Source organism: Notechis scutatus, chromosome 6 (genome assembly GCF_049901735.1).
Source record: "Notechis scutatus isolate UNSWTSFEM ecotype Mainland chromosome 6, rNotScu1.2, whole genome shotgun sequence".
NCBI lineage: Eukaryota > Metazoa > Chordata > Lepidosauria > Squamata > Elapidae > Notechis > Notechis scutatus.
In genome coordinates this window covers 19596453-19620515 of record NC_142014.1, presented here as the reverse complement: position 1 = coordinate 19620515, position 24063 = coordinate 19596453, and the positions used below count along the sequence as shown (strand labels likewise).

The 24063-nt window shown below is 41.1% G+C and overlaps 1 protein-coding gene and 1 long non-coding RNA gene across 3 annotated transcripts in view; one reads left to right on the top strand and one right to left on the bottom strand.

Annotated features, from left to right (window-relative positions):
- Positions 1-709: 709 nt before the first annotated feature.
- LOC148130137 (uncharacterized) lies at positions 710-3471 on the bottom strand. The gene is made up of 2 exons (XR_015750279.1): positions 3337-3471; positions 710-897 (listed from the first exon to the last, which is right to left on the bottom strand). It is a non-coding gene; the product is annotated as an uncharacterized LOC148130137 (long non-coding RNA).
- An 829-nt stretch (positions 3472-4300) lies between these two features.
- GRAMD4 (GRAM domain containing 4) overlaps positions 4301-24063 on the top strand; it is a 92571-nt gene continuing 72808 nt past the window's right edge. Inside the window, exon 1 of one of the 2 annotated variants that reach the window (XM_026677654.2) lies at positions 4301-4882. In XM_026677654.2, coding sequence (XP_026533439.1) covers positions 4854-4882 — 29 coding nt within the window. In that variant the 5' untranslated portion in view covers positions 4301-4853. The remainder of the gene's footprint in view (positions 4883-24063) is intronic. The other variant, XM_087969431.1, reaches the window with a different exon arrangement.

The following is a 24063-nucleotide window of genomic DNA, read 5'->3' as shown; positions in this document are numbered from 1 at the left end:
TATTATGTTACACATTAATCTATATTGAGAAACTTCTGTCTGTCTCTCTTTCTCTGTCTGTCTGTGTATGTGTAATATGTATGTCATATCATAACATAGCATTGCATTTTTATTACTTGTTTTTTGTTGTTGTTTTGGTTAGTTAGAATTATGGAACACAATCTTAGTTGGTTTTATTTTTTTATGAGTATACCAAGACTGCCAAACTTCAGCAATAGTAATATATCCTGTACTTTTGCATTTACCACCAGCATATTCTGAAACAAATTGACTGATTCTTCCAAAACTTCAGGGAACATATTCAGTATACTCCAGGCAGTATCCCTTAGCTGTTTGTTTGGATTCCTGAAAGAACCTGGCCCCATCCATGTTTATAATTCTAAGATTACCGGCCCACCTCCCCCTTTCCCCGTTCTTTTATCTGATATGCCTGACCCCATAGTGCCCTGAGCTAAAAAAAAAAAAAAATCAGTTCGGCACTTCTACACTGTGGACACAATCTCGAAACCTGTCAAAGTCAAGAGATAAGATTGCACTGTTGGCTTTTTGCTTCCAATTCAGCTCTACCTCTGTCCATCATTAAAATGGACTCCAGTCACATAACTAAGTTGGCGACAGGCTAGTTGTTGACCATATTTTGACTATACAGTAGCAAATTCAGTATGTTCATGCATAGTGCTACGTAATAATCTTGTTAGCACTACACCAATCCAGTCACTGTGGTATTTATTCAGTAATGCATGAGTAAAGGTAGCATGGCTTGGTGTAATTTATGAACTTGGTGATAGCCAGGAGCTGATGTTTGAAGGTCACATCATCTTGTGCTATGGAGTTGCTTTCATACCAATTACTGTAGACCTGTTGATTGTTCATCCCTAGCCTTTAGAGCAGAGTCATCTGTGACGAATGGAGTTGAAATGGAGGTTTGTAGTATTGCAACAGAAACTCTCTCTCTCTTTCATATGCATGCTGTATACTCACTACAAAACAGGCAGGCCCTGTATCACAACACCACATCTATACTACTTTTCTAGTTCTGGCCTATTTTGTGAACACTGCTTCTTCTCATGTAAAATAAGCTCCCAGTTCATCAGGAGGTGTCAAAAAGTCAAGCTGGCACTGACATTGTGTAACAAAGCCCAAATGTCAACCACACATTCATAAGAAGTAACAAGTGGAAGCTTGTTAAAGAGAGATGGAACCTGGATGTAAAGGAGACATTTCCTGACAGAACAATTAATCAATGGAATGGCTTGTCTCCTGGAGTTGTGGGCACTCAATCCATTTGTCAGGGAGGGTAGAGAGTTTGATTAGAACAGGGGTCTCCAACCCCTCCCCCCCTCCAGTCTGTGGACTGGCACCGATCTGCAGCATGCCAGAAACCAGGAAACAAACGGGCACATAAAACCATGCCCCCTCCGATTCGTGGAAAAGCCCCTCTCCTTGAAACCGGTCCCTGGTGCTCAAAAGGTTGGGGGCCACTGGATTAGAAGACCTCCAAGGTACCCTTCCATTCCCACGATTGTATGATTCTAATCAGTTAGCACAGGAAATAGTTCTCTTCCTCCCCACTGTATATTTGTAGTGGGGTATGTGTATGTATGTGCGTACATACACCAGAATGCAAAGGTGTCCTTTTCCTGTACGTCACTAGAATAAAAGCGAAGGATGTGGGTAGTTTTTCCTCCACGCCAGATTCTTACACTAAGGGCAGCTTTAGTGAAATATGAGAAGGAAGTCAGGTGAAGAACGGCTAAGAAACTAACCATCAAAGAAGCTAAGAGCCTGGAATAAAGACTCAGAACGCTTAATCACGTGTCTTAAGGTTGGACCGCTTTAATAAAAGTGGGTTTCATCAGTCTATATAGAACAAATAGAAGCTTCAGTAAAAAAATGGTTGATTTTCTCCATTGCAGAGTTCTCTTTGATGGGTAATTACGTGAAAGCCAAAAATATATCACAACATATTTTGAATTATTTTCTTCTTGCACTTTGTATAGCTCTTTAGAATACTCCTTTTTTCTTAAAGAGCGGTAACATAGTTCTAAATGAGACAAAAAGACAATATTGTGTCTTTTCTTCCCTAGATGAATAGCTGACACATTAACAAGGATAGTACCCCAGTCCTTGATTCATAACAGATGCATTTTACGTGAAGAAAGGATACAAGGTTTTGATAGCAGGGCGCCCAAGAGTTTCCCAGAGCGAAGAACATCTGACTCATCATCATGGGAATGCATATACACACCTCTCTACCAAGTTCCAAAAATATAAAATAACTACCCATGATCGTCCATGAAGGCACTGAAACATACATCGCTTCAGCCGAGAAGCAGAACCAGGGAATGGTTGCTAAAGCTGGTTTGAAATGATGAGGTATGATTTACCTAGACTATTTGTACTGCGTAAGTGATAAATCTAAGGTATCTAGTGAAATCCTAAATTAATGGGCACTATGCCTATTGAACTCTATGGAACTTAGTATAGGATCAGGCTGATGATAAAGTTTATATATAAAGTTTATACATATACATATACTGTATATATACATGTACATGTGGTATGAGCAATAATGGTTTTTCATACATATATACCTGTACATATACATGTCTATATACTGGTGTGTGTGTGTGTGTGTGTGTGTATGTGTTTATGGTATTGCCTTCCTTATTCTCAGTCCTCTACCAGAGGCCTGGGAGTTTAAGATTTCCGCACAGTATCTTAGCTCTCAGAATATATATTCTTTTATTCAATCATGTCTGACTTTTGGACAATGCCTGGACACATTTTCTTGGTAAGGTTTTCAGAAGTGATTGACACCGCCTTCTTCCTAGGGCTGGTACAAGGTCACCCAGCTGTCTTTGTGCCTAAGGTAAGACTACAACTCACAGTCTCTGTTTCTAGACCCATGCTTTAACTGCTATGGTTTTTAAAAAATGCCTTATATATTTAAAAAAAACAGAACCAAAAAAAATAAAAAATAGAACAGCAACAGAAAAGCAGGAAGTGAAATCAGTAATAATGGTTTCTCACACATTCATGTATATGAATATAAAGAATTTGGGGTTCTGAAATCGTTGATAAATAAGTTGCTTTGGGGACTTCATCGAAAAGAGCTGATTGCTAAGATAAACAATTTGTAACAAAGGTGATTCAATTACTCAATATAACTACTGTGTAAGAATTTTACTAAGGAGTTAGATGCTCTCTAGAGTGCACAATAGAATAACCTGCATTTGAGAATCAACATTAACTTCCTATGGGAGATCTTTGAAAATCTTCTTGGTTAACAGAAAAGATCATAAAGCTTTCGTGCGCAGGTAAGACTGCACTTACCTGGAACACTAATAAGAAGCTTACTGCTCACTTGACAAAACAATGAAGGTTGGATTGAGAATTAGGTCTACCTGTACATCATTTGTGCAATGACTTCATTATGACTTGTATCAGAAAGCTACGCTTGTAGGTACTCTTTCTGCAAACAAAAGAAATACATAGAAATCATATTCAATGTTCCATTCTAGATGCTCCTCCAGGATTGGCCTACGATAGCTGTTTTTCTCCAACCTACATACCGCATGTTATTTTCACACTTCATATTAAATCTTAAAATGATACACTGTGCCATTGCTGCATTGTGAAATTGGTTTGATCTCCAGTGTTAACATTTAGACAATGAACGGGGGAAAAAAAAACCTAAACAAGACAGGCCCTAGCAAATACAGGTAGTCCTCAACTTACGACCACAATTGACCCCAAAATTTATGTTGTTAAGCGAGAAATTTTTGATGTGAGTTTTGCCACATTTGCAGTTGTCAAATTACAAATGCAGTTGACTTTGCTTGACAGGTGTCAAGAAGGGACCACATGACTCTGGGACACCGCCACTGTCATACATGTGAGTCAATTGCCAAGCATCGAATGTAAATCACGTGATATTACAACAGCCATAAGTGCGAAAAATGGTCACTTTTTTTTTTTCAGTGTAACTTTGAACCGTCACTAAACAAATTGTTGTTAAGTCTGGGACTACCTGTACTTGAATGGGAGGCCGGGAGGAAGCCTCGTGTTAAAGCTATTAAAACGAAAACAAAACATTAACAAACCAATTCCGTTCAGAAGACGGTGGGGTCCTCCGGGGAGTTTATTTCAAGACCAGCGAGGGCAAATTCTGCGCTACTAGTCCCCATTGAATCGGCCTGCGTGAAATGCTTTCAATGTATTTTTTATTCCTACGCAAATAATTTTATTCTTGATTAACCCGTTGAAGAGTTCGGCCGAATCGCGATTCTTTAACCCTTCCTTCCTCCGCGTCCACCTCCTGAAGGGAGCGCGGCAAAACGAAGCCCGCCCGCCCGCCCGCCGGGCCTCAGAGAACCCCGCTGACGGCCGCCGGGCCAAAGAACCGTCTCTCCTCCCTTCCTCCCACCTCTCACCGGGACTCCCGGACGGCTCCCGGCTCGGAGCCTTTGCCAATCAGATGGAAACAGGCGGAGCTGAGAGCGTCGGAGGCCGGCCCCTTTGCGCGCCTCGGAGGCAGCCGGCGCCGGCGATTGAAGGAAGGCGAGAGCGGTGACGGCCGCGGCGGCTGCGCAGGCCTCTCGTCACCGGCCTTGGCTGGGGCGCTGAGGAGGGCGGGGGAGGGTGGGGGTGCCTGGCGGCCCAACAAGCACCTGCTGCTGGTGCCGGCCCCGCCGAGGGCTCTTTCTTGGGCTGGCGGTGAAGCGAAGCGCCCGCGCGTCTGTCGGAAAAGCGGTGGCGCAATCCGGAGAAGCTGCGGCAACGAGGCTCCGGGCATCGCGACGGTGGAAGAAGGGAGCTTGAGCGAGGGCATCGCAGGCTTGGCAGCGTGGATGAAAGTTTGGTCCGAATTCCGTGCAGGGTGAGGAACAAAGCCGTCCCGCCATCCCCCCCGCCCTCCCTTGCCGCCCGCCTCCTTCCTCCTCCTCCTCCTAGTAGCCCACACGGAGAAGCGCGGAGCCCTTTCCCCGCACCGCGTCCTGCCTCTCCTCCCTTCCAGCTTCGCTCCCTTCGCCGTCGCTTGGGCCTCGGCCACCTTCCCCCCCAACCCCACCGCCGCAACTCCCCCCGATGGAGAAAGGAGCCTCGACTTCCCCCTCCGTCCCGCCTCGCGTCTCCTTTTGCTCCAAACTGGACCCAGTCCTTCCTTTTATTTTTTATTTTGTGTGTGTGTGGGGGGGGCTCCTTGCTTGGAGAGAGTTGGACTTTGGAAAGCCGCCCCTTCCCCAACCCACCTCCGCCCCGTCCAAGAAATTGCTGTAATCTTTTTTTTTTTAATTTTGGGAGGGAGTTCCCTTGACCGTTTTGGGGCACCTTTTTTCCCCTCTGGGGCTTGTTCATAGCTGCCACTTAGGATCCTCTGAAGTTTCTCAGGTTCCCTGGCTCCTGTTTAGCACACTCCCTAATCTAGTGCGGTGGTCTTCATAGAATAGAATAAGAATTAGAATTAAAACTAGGAATAGGAAGAGAGAACAGAACAGAACAGAATTTTTTATTGGCCAAGTGTGGTTGGACACACAAGGAATTTGTCTGGGTGCAAATGCTCTCAGAGTACATAAGAGAAAAGATTCATTCCTCCAGAGTCAAGAATCATAAGGTACAACACTTAATAATAGACATAGGATACAATAAGCAATCAAATTCTACTAGAAAACAGTCAGTATAAATGGTAAGGATGCAAGCCCCACCCCCCTATGGACAGGAGGACCTTTCTACCCTGCCCAAAATCCTGAATGCCTTTGCTGGAAGGAATGGAGGCCGAGCAGCAGCAAGTTGCAGGGATTCCTCAGGAGAAAATTGTAGTTTTTTGGGCCTCTTTTCAACTCATTTTATTCTCCACCGGTAACCTTCCTTCTCTTGGTTGTTGTTCCTCCACTGCCACCCCCCCTCCAAAAAAATATCGAGGGACATTGTCTCTGTCCTTTGAGCAAGCAACTTTCTGTCCTTGAAACAATTGCTGCTTCTTACATCTCTTCCTCATTCTGTGGTATCCTTTCATCAATAGAGGAAATTGTTTCCTTGCTTTTGTGCCCTGATTTGACCCAAACTTGCGATAATTATAAGTAGGCGAAAAGGTAATTTTCTGGGCAACAGTATGGAAATAGTTTGTCATTCACCTTCTCCTAAGGTGTGGGCTTGATTTGCCAGTCTCCTTAACAGCTGAAGGATTTCCTGGTGGTGTCCTATCCAAGGACTAATTGGATCAAATCAGTCAAGGTCAGCCAGATGCTCCTGGTTGCTGTGACTTGCTTTCCCCTAGGTTAATATTAAGGGTTTTTTTTTTTTTTTGGAAGATGTGGCTAGAAGTGTGAATAAGTGAGTTTCTTTTAAATATTGTCCTTGGGACTGGTGAATAAATAGAGCTCTTGAGTGGGCTGTTTACTTTTGCAAAAGTTTTATTTGTTGTAGAATTAGTGGGGTTCTCTGAGTGTTTGTTTCTTAAGCTTGACTGCTGGGAGAAGCGAACTATGCGTTCTTTGTTTTCTCCCCCTGAAACATGTCTTCAGTTATAATTTGTAGTACCCTCAACTTACAACCATTAATTTATTCATTTGAAGTTACAACAACACTGAAAAAGTAACTTGTGACCATTCTTCACACAACTTTTACAACATCCCCATGGTCACGTGATCAAAATTCAGAAACTCGATAACTGGCATGTGTTTATGATGTTTGCAGTGTCCTGGGGTCATGTGATCCCCTCCTTGTGACTTTCTAACGGTCAAAGTCAATGGGGAAGCCATATTCACTTAACAACAATGTTAGTAACTTAACTGCAGTGTTTCATTTAACAAGTCTGGCAAGAAAGGTCACAAAATGGGGCAAAACTCATTTAACAACTGTCTTGATTAGCAGCGCAAATTTTGGGCTCAGTTGTGGTCATAAGTCAAGATTTACCTGTACATGTTGCTTTCAAGCTTTTCAAACCATGGCTGGCAGATGTGGTAGCAGAATTTTGTTTATTAGCTAGTAGAGTTATGTTGTGCTTTCACATTCTCTCTTGGGGTATCTATGAAGTGCCTTTCTCTAACAAAGTGGCTGCACCTTGAAAAGAGGCACCTAGGCTTTAAACTGTTGAATACAAGTCAATGTCCAAATGATGTATAGAAACTTTTGGAGACTCAATCTAAACCATTGCCCTGAGCTTTAAATAGTGTGTGCGGTGTTTGGTTCGAAAACATGCTGGCAAAGTGTTGGCAACTCCTCAAAGAAGCCACACCTTTTTCTGGACTGGCACATGTATGTGTGTGTGTGTTCAAAGATCTTATGGAGGCATGACACAATGCAATCACATGTCATTCCCCGTTATTGTCTCCTGAATTCCAACGTGTATTTTCCTAAACGTAGGAGGATCTGCTTACAGGTACAGCAAACGTACCAAATGCTACAACTGAAGCATTCTTGCTTTCTCCAGATTTGAATACTGTAGATTGCTAGGCTCCACCTTTGAACTAGTAGATGTCTTACTTTTGCTTCAGAAACCAGTGGTATGAACCAGAGGATTGCAATTGTTTTCTTTTAGTCATGAGAGATAGTTCCCGAGAACTGGTGTTAAGAATAAAGTCGGAGACTTCTGATATCAGTGGTAAACAGAACAGCATTCTTCATTCTGTGGTTTGCAGGTGTGGTGGACTTTATTATCAGCAGGACAAAAGACCAAACATTGCATGGACAAAAATTGAAGTTCAACCATCAGCATCTCAAGATTAGAATAGAATAGAATAGAATAGAATAGAATAGAATAGAATAGAATAGAATAGAATAGAATAGAATAGAATAGAATTATTGGCCAGGTGTGATTCAACACACAAGGAATTTGTCTTGGTGCATAGGCTCTCAGTGTACATAAAAGAAAAGATACATTCATCAAGAGTCCAGAATCACCAGGTACCACACTTAATGATAGTCATAGGGTACAATAAGCAATCAATTCATACTAGGAAACAGTCAATATAAATCATAAGGATACAAGCGACAAAGTTACAGTCATACAGTCACAAGTGGGAGGGGATGGGTGATAAGGAGTGATGAGAAGATTAATAGTAATAGTAGTGCAGACTTTGTAAATAGTTGGACAGTGTTGGAGTTATTTGTTTAGCAGAATCAATGTATCTCTAAGGACAATACAGAATCACCTGACACTTGAAGAAAATCTTTGCCAGGACGGTCCTTAACAATTTGAGAGCAAATCCACCAGGATTTCTGTACTTCAGAGTTACATAATGTTTTCATGGCAATGATCCTTTTTGATCTTTGAGGGGCATGCAAGGAGGTATATTCCAAATAGCAGGGAGAAGAATAAAAGTTCATTTTGACTCTATTTATAGTTACACTGACTTATACAGTGAAATATACAAATCTACAGAGCTGTTCTTCTCACCTTCAAGCCTGCCTGTGGGTTTCCCAGAAGCAACTGGTGGTCAGAACATTGAACATGATGGACAACAATTTCTTTGTTGCGTTTATATCCCACCCTCTCCTCCCATTCGATCTCCATCCAAGGGTTTTTCCTCTGTTCTTCTTCACCTTTCCCTGCTAAAGAGATGCATAAGACATGTGATGTGAAACAAGCAAGCAGGTTCTTTTCAAGGGATCTGCTGCCCAACTTGTATGAGTTCAAAGGAATTTATTTGCTTCTTTTAACAGGCTGGAACTTCACTTCTTCTTACTACCTGAACAAAAGTATATGACAATATTTCATTTTATCCGTACAGCTGAATGATGGAAAAAAAAAATCTAATTTTGGTTTCATAGACCTTCCACAAACTCTGTAGACAACCTGCTCATCTCCCTAAATGCTTTTTTAAAAAGCAAAGCATAGATAAGGGTGGGTGATGATTTCTATGTTTGACAAGAAGTTGCTGACAGTGACAGACAGTGGTTATTATGGAAATTATTACCATCAAAGCTTAATGGAAATTTGTTAAGAATATTATGCTAATCTCTAAAGTGCATTAAGCACATCATCACACTAGTCTAAGAAAAAGACATTACAAATGATGTCATCCATTGCTACTACAAAGTTAAAATAAAATTCTCTCCAGCAATGTAAAAGAAATGAATTGTTTTGCTTATAATCATACAAATACATTCAACAAGAGTAATAAGTCAGATAGAGATTAATAATAAGCATTGATTGCATTATTATTCCACCTTGCTTCCAAGGAGACCAAAACATTAGAGCAACAATAAAATAAGTTTGGCAGACCAATACCACATCTGTCTAACATCACTCATTCCCCTTCTGATCCGAGCTGGGTTTTCATCAGAAGTTTTCCAAATAAACCAGAAAAACTCTGTTCTCAAGGGACAATGGCAGAAGAAGAAACAGACCCAAATACTACTACCAACTCCCATAATCTGGTGCCTTCCAGAAAAACAACACTGGATTTATTTATCTACAGTTTGTTGACTATTCTACATCTGGCCAAGTTAATTCAACACATTAAGAAACCACATGATGATTTGGGATGCATTTTGAGCCAAGCCACTGAATCAGATCACTGGTCCATCAAACCAGTATTGCAAACACCTGGGCAATAGATTTTCAGGGTTTCCCACTGAATTTTTCATTCTATTCTATTCTATTCTATTCTATTCTATTCTATTCTATTCTATTCTATTCTATCCTATCCTATCCTATCCTATCCTATCCTATCCTATCCTATCCTATTCTATTCTATTCTATTCCACAGAATAACCTCAAACTTCATTATTGCGTAGTAATATAATGGTATTGTGCATGTATCTCTATCCAATGTGAAGCATCTATGATTCCCATCACATAGATTCTTCTTCTTGTGCTATAAATTGGGAGAGAATCTGGGAGGTTGATCAAATGATGGCCTACTCTAAAACTCTGGGTGTGTACCAAAACCATGAAGAAACCTGGATGAAGCTGGCCTGGAAGTCTGGGCTGCCTCTCCCTTGTTTGTTTACCCTGGCTCTTGTCTTTCACAGGCCTCATCATGTGAGTTTCTTGCTGCTGTTAGCATTCCTTGATGTAGTTGCTTTTGAGCTTTTGTTCTTGTTAGAAGGCAAGGAGAAATGGACACTTACGTAAGAGCCTGGTAGAGATACATGCAGAACAAAGGAGAGAAACTGCAACCTGAGCCAATCAAAGAGATATTGACTGTTGCAGGAATTAAGGGTTTGGTGGTGGTGGTGGAGTTGTTGAATTCCGTCTTTGTTGATGCTTCTTGAGATATTGCAGGTTTGTGACAGTAAAAATGCAGATGCTGTGTTTCAATGGTGGGATTCAAATTTTTTTACTACCGGTTCTGTGGCGTGACTTGGTGGGAGTAGTGTAGCTTGGTGGGCGTGGCTTGGTGGGCATGGCAGGGGAAGGATATTGTAAAATCCCCATTCCCTCCCCACTCCAGGGGAAGGTTACTGTAAATCTCCATTCCCTCCCCCTACCCCACTAACCTGCTTTCCGGCTCCATTCTCCTGTGCAGGGCAACCAAAGAAGACCCAGCCGATCAGCTGGGACTCGGGAAAAGAGAATAGATGGGGGCGGGGCCAGTCAGAGGTGGTATTTGCTGGTTCTCCGAACTATTCAAAATTTCCGCTACCGGTTCTCCAGAACTTGTCAGAACCTGCTGAATACCACCTCTGTTCTGTTTTTGTTTCAAAGGTAACAGAGCAGTTGAGAGGAATGAAGCAGCCAGGAGTTCTTCCCTTGTAACAATCTTTATGAAGCCACCTTGTTTCCAACCATTATTATGTCAGTTATTTTAGATTAGCATATCTATACCATGGATCAAGAATAGTGAATTGTGAGAGAGAAATGAAGGAAGGACAGTGTCTTGCCGTATGTGAATTGCATGCACTAAATGCCATGTTTGAATCTCAGTACCTGGACTTTCTTATTTTTCTTAGAAGACGTCTTGCTTCTCATCCAAGAAGCTTCTTCTGCTCTTCAAAGAAAAAAAAGGTCTCCAAAGAAAAATAAGGAAGTCCAGTTGCCTCTTGAAAATCTCGCTCCAATTCCTTCGTGACATGTTGCCTCCTTGTATTAAGTCGTATAAAGGCAATTTGTTCTCCTTTGAGCTATTTGTAATTATGGGAAGACTTCTAAATGTGTAAATAACTATATATATTTCCATTACTTCATCCATCCATCCATCCATCCATCCATCCATACCTATTTCAAACTTCAGACAGTGTTACATATTGCTACGGTCGAAAATTGGGACACAAGTTTGATGTGGATTTTTAGGACTCTGCATTGCTGGTTCATTTTATAATTCTTAGCAAGTGGCAGACTTGTTCAGAGGAATAGTTTCATTTCCGCCAATAAAGATGCATAATAGTTTCATTTCTGCCAACAAAGGCGCACAGCCAGTGTGCAGCTCTTAGATGAAGAAGGTGAGAAGGGAGAGGAAAACTGTTTTTCAGAATTTACTGCTGAGGTTCCTTTCCTCACCTGTGAACATTTGACTTGTTTAAGACAGCATTTCTTAAAGTGGGACAGAGAGCTTCAAGGAGACGTCCAAGATCCTTTCAGGGGTCCACAGAATCAAACCATTGAAAATTACAGTACAATAATTACAATAATTTGTAATAAGTGCCCTATTAAAATCCCACCAAATAATTGTGATCACCCATAGCAGCAGTGAATGCATCCATTTTAATTTTGAATACAGTAAACATCAATAAATACAACCCATATAGACAAAAGCTCTTTGGGGCTCCTCCATAATCTTTAAAAGTGGGAAAGTTCCTGAGAGAAAAAAAAAAGTTTAAGTAACACTTTGTTTTTAAGATATAACAACTCTTTTTCCCAGTTCGGTTCAAAATGCCAGAATGGACTTCCAGCCTCATGAGAGTTAGAACCTGAATGCTTTAGCATGTGATTTCTTGTCTGTTCCCAGGGTAGATATATATGTGTAGGGGTGTGTGTGTTGGCCGAGGAATTCTGGGAGTTGAGATCCACACATTTAAAACTCACCAAAGCTGAGAAATAGTGATCATTACTCTGAATTAGTGCTTTGGTGAGTTTAAGATGTATGGATCTCAACTCCCAGAATTCCCTAACCACGTGCCTTAAAGTCGCCAGGGTTGTAAATCGAGGATATAATGTGACAGAGATTTGGAGATACTATTAAAAGGGGCATTTTTAAAAAGTTAAGAAGTCATTTAGTTTGGAGGAACATTCTAGTGCGCACTTTTTAAAAAGAGAGGGGAATTATGCTCTTCGTTTTTGTGATATGCTCGTCTATAAATGACGCAATGGATATGAATTTGAGCAAACTCCAGGAAACAGTGGAGGACAGGGTGATGGGATTGGTGTACTATGATCCATGGAGTCATGAAGAATCAGACATGACTTAGCGACTGAATGATGACAACATCCATAAATGGCTGTACTCTAAAATTATGCTTTAAGGTTATCTTCAGTGAACTGAAGAAATGATGTTTTGCTCCCTGAAGGAACCCTTAAGTTTATCTTGCCCTCCCATTTGGTTATTTGCCTTCTCTTATTGATGGTTGCTTAACAATGATCCTATCTGGATCAGAGTTAATCTTCACAGAGGTAGATATCTCCTAGAGAATTGTTATGTGATGTCAGTGGCTACATTTGTGCAAATATATTGCGCCATGTTCCTCTTCCTTTAACAAAGAAGGCCAAGAAATTGGTTTGTTGTGATCCCTCTTGTGTAAAATAGCTTAAAGGCTGATCCAGAACAATTCACGTGAGGTTTGCAAAGCAGCTAATATTTTAAGTTGGTAGATAGGAGATTGACTACAAGCTGGTCAACAAACCAGTGCTATTTTAATTTTAATTTGATGGGGTCAGATGTCACCCATCATTATACCCAATTAAAATGAGAAAGAGTTGCACTACTGGATTAGTTAGTAACTTACTTAGTTTTGTGTGTGTGTATTAGTATTTATTTTTAGTTTTATTAACAAATAAAATTTGAATCACGAATCTCAATTTGTAGAAAGAGCTTTCAGTATAAAGCTAAATAGTGAAGAACACAGTGGAAGGAAAGATGATAATATTTCATTTTGGGATGGAGACTAGAGGATTCAACTTTAGCCCGATGGGGGAAAGTTCTTGAGGGCTTCAGCCAAATACATTCCCCCTCCTTGCTACATCTCCTATGGATTACTTTGGAAAGGACTATGGCTAGAGCAGGGGTCCGCCAGCTCTTCAGCTAATTGACCTTTTTATAAAGTTTTGTATTCTTCATCAACCCTCAATTTATTATATGAAAATAATGTAATAAATATTATTTTAACTAATGAGGAGTGGAAGAAGAGGAGGAGGATAGAGAGACAATTCAAGGCTGCTCTTGCTGTTGGGTGACCATCCAAATTTGGATGCTACTAGCTACCTCATCTTTCGGACCTAGGGACTAGCCTGGAGCTCTGCAGAGACCCCTAAAATTAATTGACCCCAATCGACTTTCCATCATTATCAACTTTCTATTGACCCCCACTCCCAGCCATTTATTGGCCCCCTTCAAATCCCCAGGCATTTTTCGACCCTTTGCATACTTCCATCAACCCTTGGAGGTTGATACTGACCATTTTAAGAAACTCTGGGCTCGAGGAATGACATAAATGGCCGTCCTTTTGTTTGTTGCCTTGAGTTTTTCTGCATATGAATATAATTAATAAATGGGTACATAAATAATTAAATGTAGTATGAAATAGGAGACAGGGCTGGTCTCTTCTACTGAGACACGAATACCTGTGGGTGATCATGGAAAGTCAATTTAGAGTTGTTTTTTGTGACAGTAAAGATAAGTGTCTAAACTGATAGATAAAAATGTATTCTAGATTAGGCTCTTCAATGTATAATTCCAATGCCATTTATAGTTTACAAACCTTTTAAAGGCTTCCTGTGCCGCCTCTGACTATTTATTTTTTGCTGAAAATGGACAGTCCAGTGTCATTTTGAGCCTTAAAAGCAAAGACCTCCCCGTCACTGTTCCTGCCCACACTGTAGTTTTTGCCTCCCCAAATATTACATTCGACCTTTGGCCAGCAAAAAATTGCAGGCTTCTTTTTTTTTAAAAAAGGAGTCAGGGTGTTCTTATTTTATAATTTATCTTTCTAAAGCAAAATGGTGTTAAGATACCCTGCTGTGTTGTCGTTCTTTTGTCCTGTGTTTTAATATAGGGGCTGGGAAGAACTGTTGTTTTATCAGCTGCAGCTGTTCCGTATGGCATGGGGTTTTTTTTTCTTTTCTTTTACCAAATGGTGTTATTGGTTGTAACATCCAAATTGTTGGTCTTAGCATCCAGTTATATTTCCCCAGTTTTTGAGATGTAGGAAACCAGCGCCAAGAAACCAGAAGTGCTAAAATCTTTCCAAAAAAGTGCTTTTAAACCTAGAGTCCCATTGTGACCAAAACAATGTGTAATTGTTTAGTTTCTGCTGCCGTATCTCCTTCCTGTTTAACATTTTTATTAATAGCTACGAGGCCTACATATTGTATATTGGGCAAAAGAAAGAGACACCTAAAGAGACACATAAAGTCTAATCTTGTAATAGTAAGCCCTTCCTTTGTTTTAATTTCTCCATTTGATAATGTTGTTTTAGGCTTGTTTTAATCTCTCCATTTGATAATGTTGCAAAAAAAAAAAATTAGGTAGAAGCTTGCTTTAAATACACAGCCTGCAAATAAGAACAATTTAGATAAATTATTCTGAAATAGTTTTTCATTGCATCAATGATTAGATCCTGTTTCACTGTGTTTTTGGATAAATTCCAGGCATGTGAAATCTGTTTAGTTTTTTTTTATTACAATCCAATGTCTAGAAGCCTCAAGTAAAAGACCTACATGTAGAAAATTATGATTCCAGGAATTGGAGTCCAAGAATCAGATGAAACCACTGATTCACAAGCATGTAGAGATACCAAAGTGTTCTTCATTTCACTAATACCATTTTGAATGTTTTGGAACAATGCTTATGTTCTAAAGTTAAATACAAATAGACTTTGACATCCTTTAGGGTTTTTTTTTGTTTTTTGTTTGTTTTGCAAATCAAATGCAGACTTTTTTGTGCATTAAAATCAACCGGCTGCCCTTGCTAGATTTGCATAAAAGCAAATGAAGTAGAAAATGGTTTGGCTGCAATTGATGTGGCACAAGTCTTGCCTGACTATCATGTGTTTTTCTCAGTGTTCTGGTGGTGCACAGAAGAAACTTGGGTGGGAAATAGCTTACCTGCTGAAGTCTGTAGCTACAGAGAATAAGGCCAAAGCAACTATCTCCTGCATTGAGAAAATGGCTTGTTGATCCATGGCCCTGTGATTGCAGTGGGTGGGAACTAGGCTATGCCCTTATTGTTTTTTGGGGAGAGAGACAAGAGAGGGGCTTAGGAGATTTAGTCCAAGGTTTGAGTAGTGTAATTGTTGGGATAGAGCATTACCAGATTTTCTTTATTTAGACAACACATGCATTGTATTATATTGCTCTAGTGCAAGGAACAATTTGTATTGAGTAAAGCAAAAACTTAATTGCACCAAATTAGTCTATGGAGATTTGGGATTTCTTTTAAATAAGACAACCACCTCATTATATTACTTTATTGCAATTTACTACAGGATAGCATTCAGTTCCTTCCAATTGAGATGCTTAATGAGATAAATGCAACCACAGGCTTCTCAGAAACAAACTTTTATTAGTATATTGCAGTTTTCAGGTATGAAATTATTACCACATTTTTAACCACAGGATGGTTATAACAGTAAAAGTTATTCTTCATAATATTATTGCTTTATTTCAAATGTATCAAAACCGATAAATATAATTATATAATTTATGGAAACAAGTAGGTATTGACATGATAGCAGTGTGCCAATATCTAAAGGGCTGTCACAAAGAAGGGGTCAACCTATTTTCCAATCCAAAGCACCTGAAGGCAAGACAAAAATCAATGGATGGAAACTAAATCAAAGGGAGAATCAATCTAGAACTAAGGAGAAATTTCTGACAGTTAGAACAACTAATTAGTGGATCGATTTGCCAGGAGTTGTGGGTGCTCCAACACTGGAGGTTCTTAAGAAAGATTAGACAACTATTTGTCTGAAATGTTATAGGATTATAGCCTGAGCAGGGGGTTGGATTAGGAGAACTTCAAGGTCCCTTTCAACTCTTATTCTGATTTTCTTCTTTTTTGTTGATTTTTTGTTGATTTTTTGGGTGGGATCCAGATTCTTTAATGAAGGATCATCAAAAATCATGGTTGCATTCAACAAGCCCTAATTCTATCAAAAGGATAATATTTATGCCAAGTTATCATGACCAGCATGATACCAACTCTGCCCATTGTGTACTTTCTAGTCCAACCCCCTGCTCAATCAGGACACCCTATATCAGTGGTCCCCAACCTTTTTTGTACCACGGCCCGGTACAAATGATCCACGGACCGGTACCGGCATCAGCACGCACGACCAAGGCGAGCCGAGCGACCGGCCAGCCAGCCGTCCCCCGCTTCTCCCCGCCACCTTCAACTCCTCCTTTGTACCTTCTCGCGGTCAATGGGCTTTTCGGGCTCTTAATCTCCTCCTGAGTAACGCGAGACTCCACCGCCATCGGGACGGCTCTTCGTTCGAAGCCCCCCCTTCGACGAAACTAAGGTGCGAGGATTCCTTCAGCACCCAAACGCCGCTTTCCAACCGACGACCGACAAGCTCACCCGGAAGCACTTTCTCAAGCGCCGTTGAAACAAGATGGCGGCACCCAAGCAACCACTAGCCACCATTCTTTGCGGCCCGGTACAAAATGATCCACAGACTGGTCCCGGTCCAGGGCCAAGTGGTTGGGGACCCCTGCCCTATATCATTTCAGATAAATGGCTGTCCAGTCTCTTCTTAAAAACCTCCAGTGATGGAACACCCACAACTAATAGAGAGGGGGAATTAGCTCTTAATCAATCAATCATGCCCAGTGTGTTCTCCCATTGGGGCTTCAAACCAACTGGCAAAACCAGCTCCTAAGACTCTTGCAGAAAGTCAGAACGGTGAGAGCCAATCTCACCTCAGAGGGCCAGAGCCACATCAGAGTACGCTCTTTTCCTGCACCCCACCAGTTAAAATTCCTTGACTGACAGGATCTGTGGTATGCACCCTCTGCCAGTGTGGGTGGGGCAGTTGAGTCTCATCAGGGTGAGATGGTTCCTCAAGTAATCTGGACCCAGGCCATACAGGGCTTTAAAGGTGTTAACCAACATCTTGAACTTCACCCAGAAGGAAGTGAACTGGCAACCAGTGCAGCTTGCAAAACAGTGGTATGACATGGGCCGCTTCAGGAGCCCTAAGATCTGCCTCCACCACAGAACTGCCAGTCTGGGCCAGCTGTACCTTCCTAATGCTCTTCAAGGGTAGTAGCCCCATGTAGCCCAAATGTGAGTTGAACAGGGATGGAATGACTGAGTTCATGGACTCCGGATCCAGGAAAGGCTGCAACTGGAGCACAAGGTATCTGCGACTGCCACCTGCTCTTTGAGCAGAAGTCACAAGACCAGGAGAATCCCCAAGTCGAGGACCTGTCTAAGGTAGTGCCACCCATCCACTTAAGTCCCAGATCTTGGAAGCTCCATGCACCCAAAGCCGCTTAATTGTTCTCATTGTCAGAAGATTTCTCCTTAGTTCTAAGTTGGCTCTCCTTGATTAGTTTCCATCCACTGCTTCTCGTCCTCACTCAGGTGCTTTGGAGGGTAAATTTACCCCCTCTTCTTTGCCCCATCTATCTCTTTTCCTTAGATAGACATACCCAATTCTTACCACTGTTACACAATCATTGTCGCGGATACATCTCTTTCACTTACATATGTTCATTTCTATATTCTCAGTGACAACCTTGTCTAAACATTGAATGTAGCAGTGTGAACCCAACGCGTGTCGCCACATTGACGAACTATCGCAAATGATGGTTTATGAAAAAAATGTCATTTTTACCAGTAGAATGGCTGCCTTGATATTCTTTCAGTCTGTCTCTGAGTTTCGTGTTACACCTCTGAACTGAAGACTGCTGCTTACCCTTTTTTCATCTACATACTGAACTTTCGGATTATTATTTTTTTGCCCTTTCCTTTCCTTAGGCTTTTGCTGTAGCAGATGTTTTATCTCCATGTTCTGAGTCACCCTTCTTTCACCCACATTATGTTCCATGTCAACCTTTCCCAAGCTTAGCACTTCTGTTTAGAAGTCCATCTGTAATATAATTGGAAGATGGGAGTGAAGAGGTGGCTTGCAAGATTTTCCCAGGTTGACCAGACAGGAAACACTGCACGATGAGCTAATTCTACTTTATTGTAAGGCTACCAGAATCTTGCAAGTCTGATTGTGCAAATCTCCCGCCATCTTTTTTTACAGCCTGAAAGGTTAGGAAAATTCTTTTCTGAATCACTTTCTCTGCCCATTATGCAGCTGTGGGCTGTGCCCTCTCTTATCCGATTCTTGCCTGGGCAGCATCTCTTCCTTATCTCCCAAGGTCATTCCATCACACCATCACACCTGTCTGTAGTTGCAATGCCATTTTGATAAATTAGTAGGGGTTTGGGTCACAGTTTTTCCTAGTTTCTTGCTGAAGGGGAATGATAAATTATCTCCAAGATATACAAATATAGTACACAGGGGTGTGCCCTCGTATATATACACACGCAGGGTGCTTTATCAGAATTTGCTTAATACTTTCAGTTACAAAAAAAGCAATCAGCAAGAAAGTCCTTCTGCTTTCCATTATGGAAAACAATGTTATGCACTAAAGCATTTTTTAAAATAGCAATTGCACTTTTGCTATCTAGAAAGTCTTTGGTAATTCACTTATGTCACTTTTTAATAACCTCAAACTCACCATTGTGTGTAGACTTCTAAGACCATGTTGAAAGTTAATTTCAGTGTTCGTTTAATTTAAACTAAGGATGAATTTTCAGTTTTTTTTGTTTTTTTTTGCAACATTCCCGGATTGGGAGATTTGCTCATAATCACTCATGCCCTCAATACCTCTCATCTGGACTATTGCAATGCACTGAACATGGGCCTGCCCTTGAAGAGCATTCAGAAGTTTCAATTGGTGCAGAATGTGCTACACAGGTAGTAAAAGGAGGTTAGGTATTTGACACATGTAACACCATTCCTTCATGAGCCAGTGTGTTTCCAGATAAAATTCAAAGTGGTGGTTATTACCCTTAAATACTTATATGGCTTGTGGCTGGGTTAGCTGAATGATTGTCTTCTCCAAGTTGTTTCTACTCATCCAATTTGTTCAGGCAGGTTGGGCATGTTGCAAGCCCATTAGCCAAGGAATGTTAACTGGCAGAAATCAGGAAATATGCCTTTTCTGCCACAGTCCTTGCCTTCTGAAATATTCTCCTTTCAGACATCAGGATGACCCCAATCCGGTTGGCCTTTCACAAGGTGGTGGAGATTTGGTTGTATGCCAATGCCTGGGACCCAGTTACATTACGGGCCCTCCTTTCTGGCTGTATACCATCATTTTCACTCGGTACCAATATATTTATTTTGTACTGTTTAAACTGCTTAAATTGTTTTTATATTTTAGGATATACACTGCCCAGAGTCAGTTGTTGAGACAGGGTGGGTGTATTGCAGAGATTCAAACTGAGTTAAGAATGAATCTCCTTATCTACCCCTTGCTTAACTTGAGTGGTCTAAAAAGGTTAAACAACATCAGGATCAAGTAGTACTTGAACGGGAGACCTCCAGAGAATGCCTGATAGGCTAGAGTGGAAAATAAAACAAAATATGGAAGACAGCAATAGCAAACCAATTTTGTATTGCTTTCTATAGGCATGACTGTGTAAGTCACAAGGATCAGCCCAGCTGAGGCTTGCCCTTTGCATCATGCCCTTGGGACCTGTTTTCCAAAGTGCAATGTTCCTTCCTTGCTTTGTTTCCTTTGCTTGCTTGCTTCAATTACCCTTGTTTTGGAGCTGTGCTGGCATTGGGTTTTTAATTTTAATGTTCACTCTTTTCTTCATCTGAACACTGCTGTTACCTTATTAGCTCATACAATAATACAGTAAGCCTGTCCCCTTGAATTAATTAAGCAAGTAATTAAGCAAACTTATGGACACTGATCTAAAGCCCATATAGCATGCACAATCTATCCACATCCCTAGACAGATGTTGGGATCATTAAGCACTAAAATTAATTTAATCAGGATTTAAACACCAGGTAACACAGCGTTGAATTCAGTGTTGTTTACATCTGAGTAGATATACTTAGGAGTGCCATGTTTGATTTTTGATTGGCGAAAAGTTGCTTTGAACCTGTTTTATGGTGACTTGACTAAGTTAATCCTTCTGTAATTGGATTTATTAATTTCTGTGTGAGAGTGAGGATGGATGACTACTTGGAAATCGCATTCTAGACTTTGCGCTTGAGGTGGAAAAAAAATGAAACTTTGATTTGGGGTTTTATGGATTACATAGGTTTGTTGTTATAGAAATGGCTAGTTTGTATTATTATGTAAAAGTAAAAAGTTGAGCTTTGATGTTATTATCTTATTCTACTGCACCAAAGGGAGTAAAAAGTCAGCACCCTTTCTTTCTTTTTTCCCCTTGCCCTACACTTTTTCCCCTTCCCTTTTTCCTCTCCTATTTTCCTACTATTTTCTTTCGCATTTTTGTATTATATATTATAAGCTAATAAATAAATACAACGATTTTTTTTAAAAAAGAGTGAGGTTGATTGATATATACCGAGGGTGCCCCTGTTTTACTAACAATTAGTCAGTTAAATAATTTTAGTTAGCAGCTATAAATTCATACCAATATTATTTATGTATTTATTTTGCTCTGGGCATTTTGAGAGTGTTGTTTCCGACAGGCACGCATACACACCTATACGCCTATATATTCAAGTGCTTTATACACACTAGTGGAAAGAGGGGAATTCCCCCATCTGCCTAGCCTGGTTTGCTTGGGAGTGAAAGATCTTGATATTCATCATTTTGCTGGCTTGTGAAAAGCACATTTTAATACTGCTTTAACCTAGATGAAACGGAAGCATTTTTGTTAATAGCTATGCTAATTAAATGACATTTGCATGAGTTGCTGTCATCCTGCTTATGGCATTACAAGGCCAGGATGGAAAGAAGCCCTTTAATCTGACCCATTATTGCTGTTTTGATGTTCTTAAATTTAGAACCTGTGTGTTATTTTGCATGACCTTTACAGCTAAAAATAAAGGTAAAAAGCATATAGTAAAAGTTACTGTTTCTGAATACCAGTGGTAGTAGACCCTGAATGTAAAAGGGACACTGCATTTGTTCTAAATAATAATAATAGAATAGAATAAGAACTTTATTGTCACTTTGAATGTATATTAACCGACATGCATTAAAATGAAATTTCATTGCACACAGCTCTCAAAGAATCACCACCTCCAATATATACTACATAAGCACGACTAAATAAATAAATAATTATGCATATACCACATATAATATATGACACAGAGAAACAACACAGTCTAGTTCAGATGTATATATGTACATGGCAACAAAAAAACACCCCGAATCTTGCAAGTTTACCAGATGGGTGGCATAGGGAACAAAACTGTTACAGAATCTGGTAGTCCTGCTAGAAATACTTCGAAACTTCCTCCCAGAGGGGAGCAACAGAAACAGACTGTAAAGTGTGTGTGTGGGGTCCTCTAACAATGCTTTGAGCTCTAAGCACATACCACTTATAAGCAGTATCCTGAATGACGGGGAGCGAGCTTCTTATAATCTCGGTTGTCCTTACCACTCTCTGTATGGACTTTCTATCTGAGGCATTGCTGCCACCAAACAAAACAGTGATGCAGTTTGTTAAAAAGCCTCTCAATTTGTGCCTCTGTAAAAAGTAGCCAGGACAGAAGAAGAAAGATGTGCTCTCCTCATCCGACGCAGGAAATGCAGATGCTGGTTTGCACGTTTCACTAAGGATGACATGTGGAGAGACCAGTTCAGATGGTTAGTTATCTGCACCCCCAGATAAAAGAGTTTGCTATTGGCTGGGAACAGGATGCTGAACCAGCCAAATCTTTGTCATGATGCTTGGTATTAGTTTTAGGAGGCCCTCTGCAAGAAGAAAGGTTTCCCAGGGTGCCGTTTTGGGTTAATCAGTAGATCTCTTATCTCCTAAACCTTCTGGTGGCTTTCTCCTCATAGGTTTTCCACAGAAAGGCATGCAGATGGTTTTAAGGTGGCAGGAAAGGTGGTATGTGTGATTTACACAAACTCACTATTCTTTTATTTTGAAAGAATCACCACCAATATGATACCCTCTAGATCCGTGATGGCAAACCTATGGCACGCAGGCCAGAGATGGCACACAGAGCCCTCTCTGGGCACACGTGCCGTTGCCAGCTCTTTTGGTTTCTGGCATGCTAGTCTTCACACACGCCAGAACACCAGAAACCCGAAGACCAGCTGGCCGATGCGCATGCGCATGCTGGCCAGCTGGTCTTTGTGCATGCTAGAGCGCCAGCTGCTCTTCGGTTTCTGGCGCATGCATGAGTGTGTGCGCGCGCTCCCATGTGCACGAAGACCAGCTGGTGCACTGCACACATGCGCACTGGCCAGCTGGTCTTCGCTTTCCGTTGCTCCGGCACACGCGCACACACTCATGCTTACTACGCATATGCACCCACATTTTCCAGTTTGGGCACTTGGTGTCGAAAAGGTTCTGCATCACTGCTCTAGATATATTAGACATCTGGCCACATTGGAGATGGTGAGAATGATAGTGCAGCATATTCTAAGGCCACCAGGCGTGTGCCAGTTTTTCAGATACATTTCTTTGTGGACTTATGGTATTTAATATGTAATGCTTTTGTAAATCCTTTTTAAAATGAGCCTGGCATTCCTTGTGTCTTGTCTAAATCATATGCCCAGTGACTTATCTAGGTATTTCTAAGTGTTGGTATTCATTTGGCTTGCCCAGCAGTGGCACAGTGAGATTCTAGCATGTGATTCAGTGACTCCAGTATAACTCCGTGCCTCCTATGATTAATATAGCAGAGCATGCTGTTATCTGTAAAAGGTAAATGATTTTTTCTTGGCTTGACTCAGGGAGCATAATAGCTGTGGGAATGACTGCTGAAATCCAAGAGCCAACTAGTGATAGTGCCCTTCCAATTCTGATAAACGCATAGACTTCAACAGGCCTCGCTGTTATCTTGGGGTGGGGTGGGGGGAGGACAAATAGAATTCACCCTAATTCATGGATTATGAATTCTTAAGAATTCAGCATACACATGTGAGCTCAGAAAAAAAACAACATCTTAAAAAGCCGAAACATTTATTTTAGTGCTGAATATAACTGAATTAAATTGTTGCATATGTAAGGATTTGTCTCATGTTTTGAAATTGGGGAGGGCAACAATTTAAGGATAATGACAGGAGAGAGCGATTAAGGTTAATCAGTGCCTAAAAGAGAAAACCAGTTTGGTTTAATTATTAAGGTGTTGCTCCAGAAACTAAGCGTTTGTGGGTTCTAGTCCTATTTTAGGCATGAAAACTGGCTGCGTGACTTTGGGCCACTTCCTCTCTCTCAACCCATAATAACATCAGCCTCAGGCAACAAGTTGGTTGGTCAATGCTTTTCACAACCAATGAATCAACATTCAACTGATTTTAAAAAAAAGTAAACCAGGGGTATCAGACTTAAGGCCCAGGGGATGGATCCAGCCTGCGAGGTACTTAGATCTGGCCCCCAGGGCCGCTGGAAACAGTGAAGGACCGCCCCGTGGTGCCCCTGCCAGTGAAAATAGAACACGCAGCCCTTCTGAGCTCCATTTCACTGGCAGAGAGTTGAAGGAAACTGTCACAAGCCGAAAACGGAGCTTGGGAGCCGGTTTTTGCTGGCAAAGTGCTCAGGCCGCCACAGGCGCCCCCAATACGAGTGACGTTGAGTTGGCCATGCCCACTGGCCATGCCCCCCCTGAGGTCAAACACAACTCTGATGCGGCCCTCAATGAAATCGAGTTTGACACCCCTGAAGTAGATTGTGCACTTGGGGGGGAAAAAGCTGGGGGGAAAAGAAATCTATCCCTGAAGTATGGTG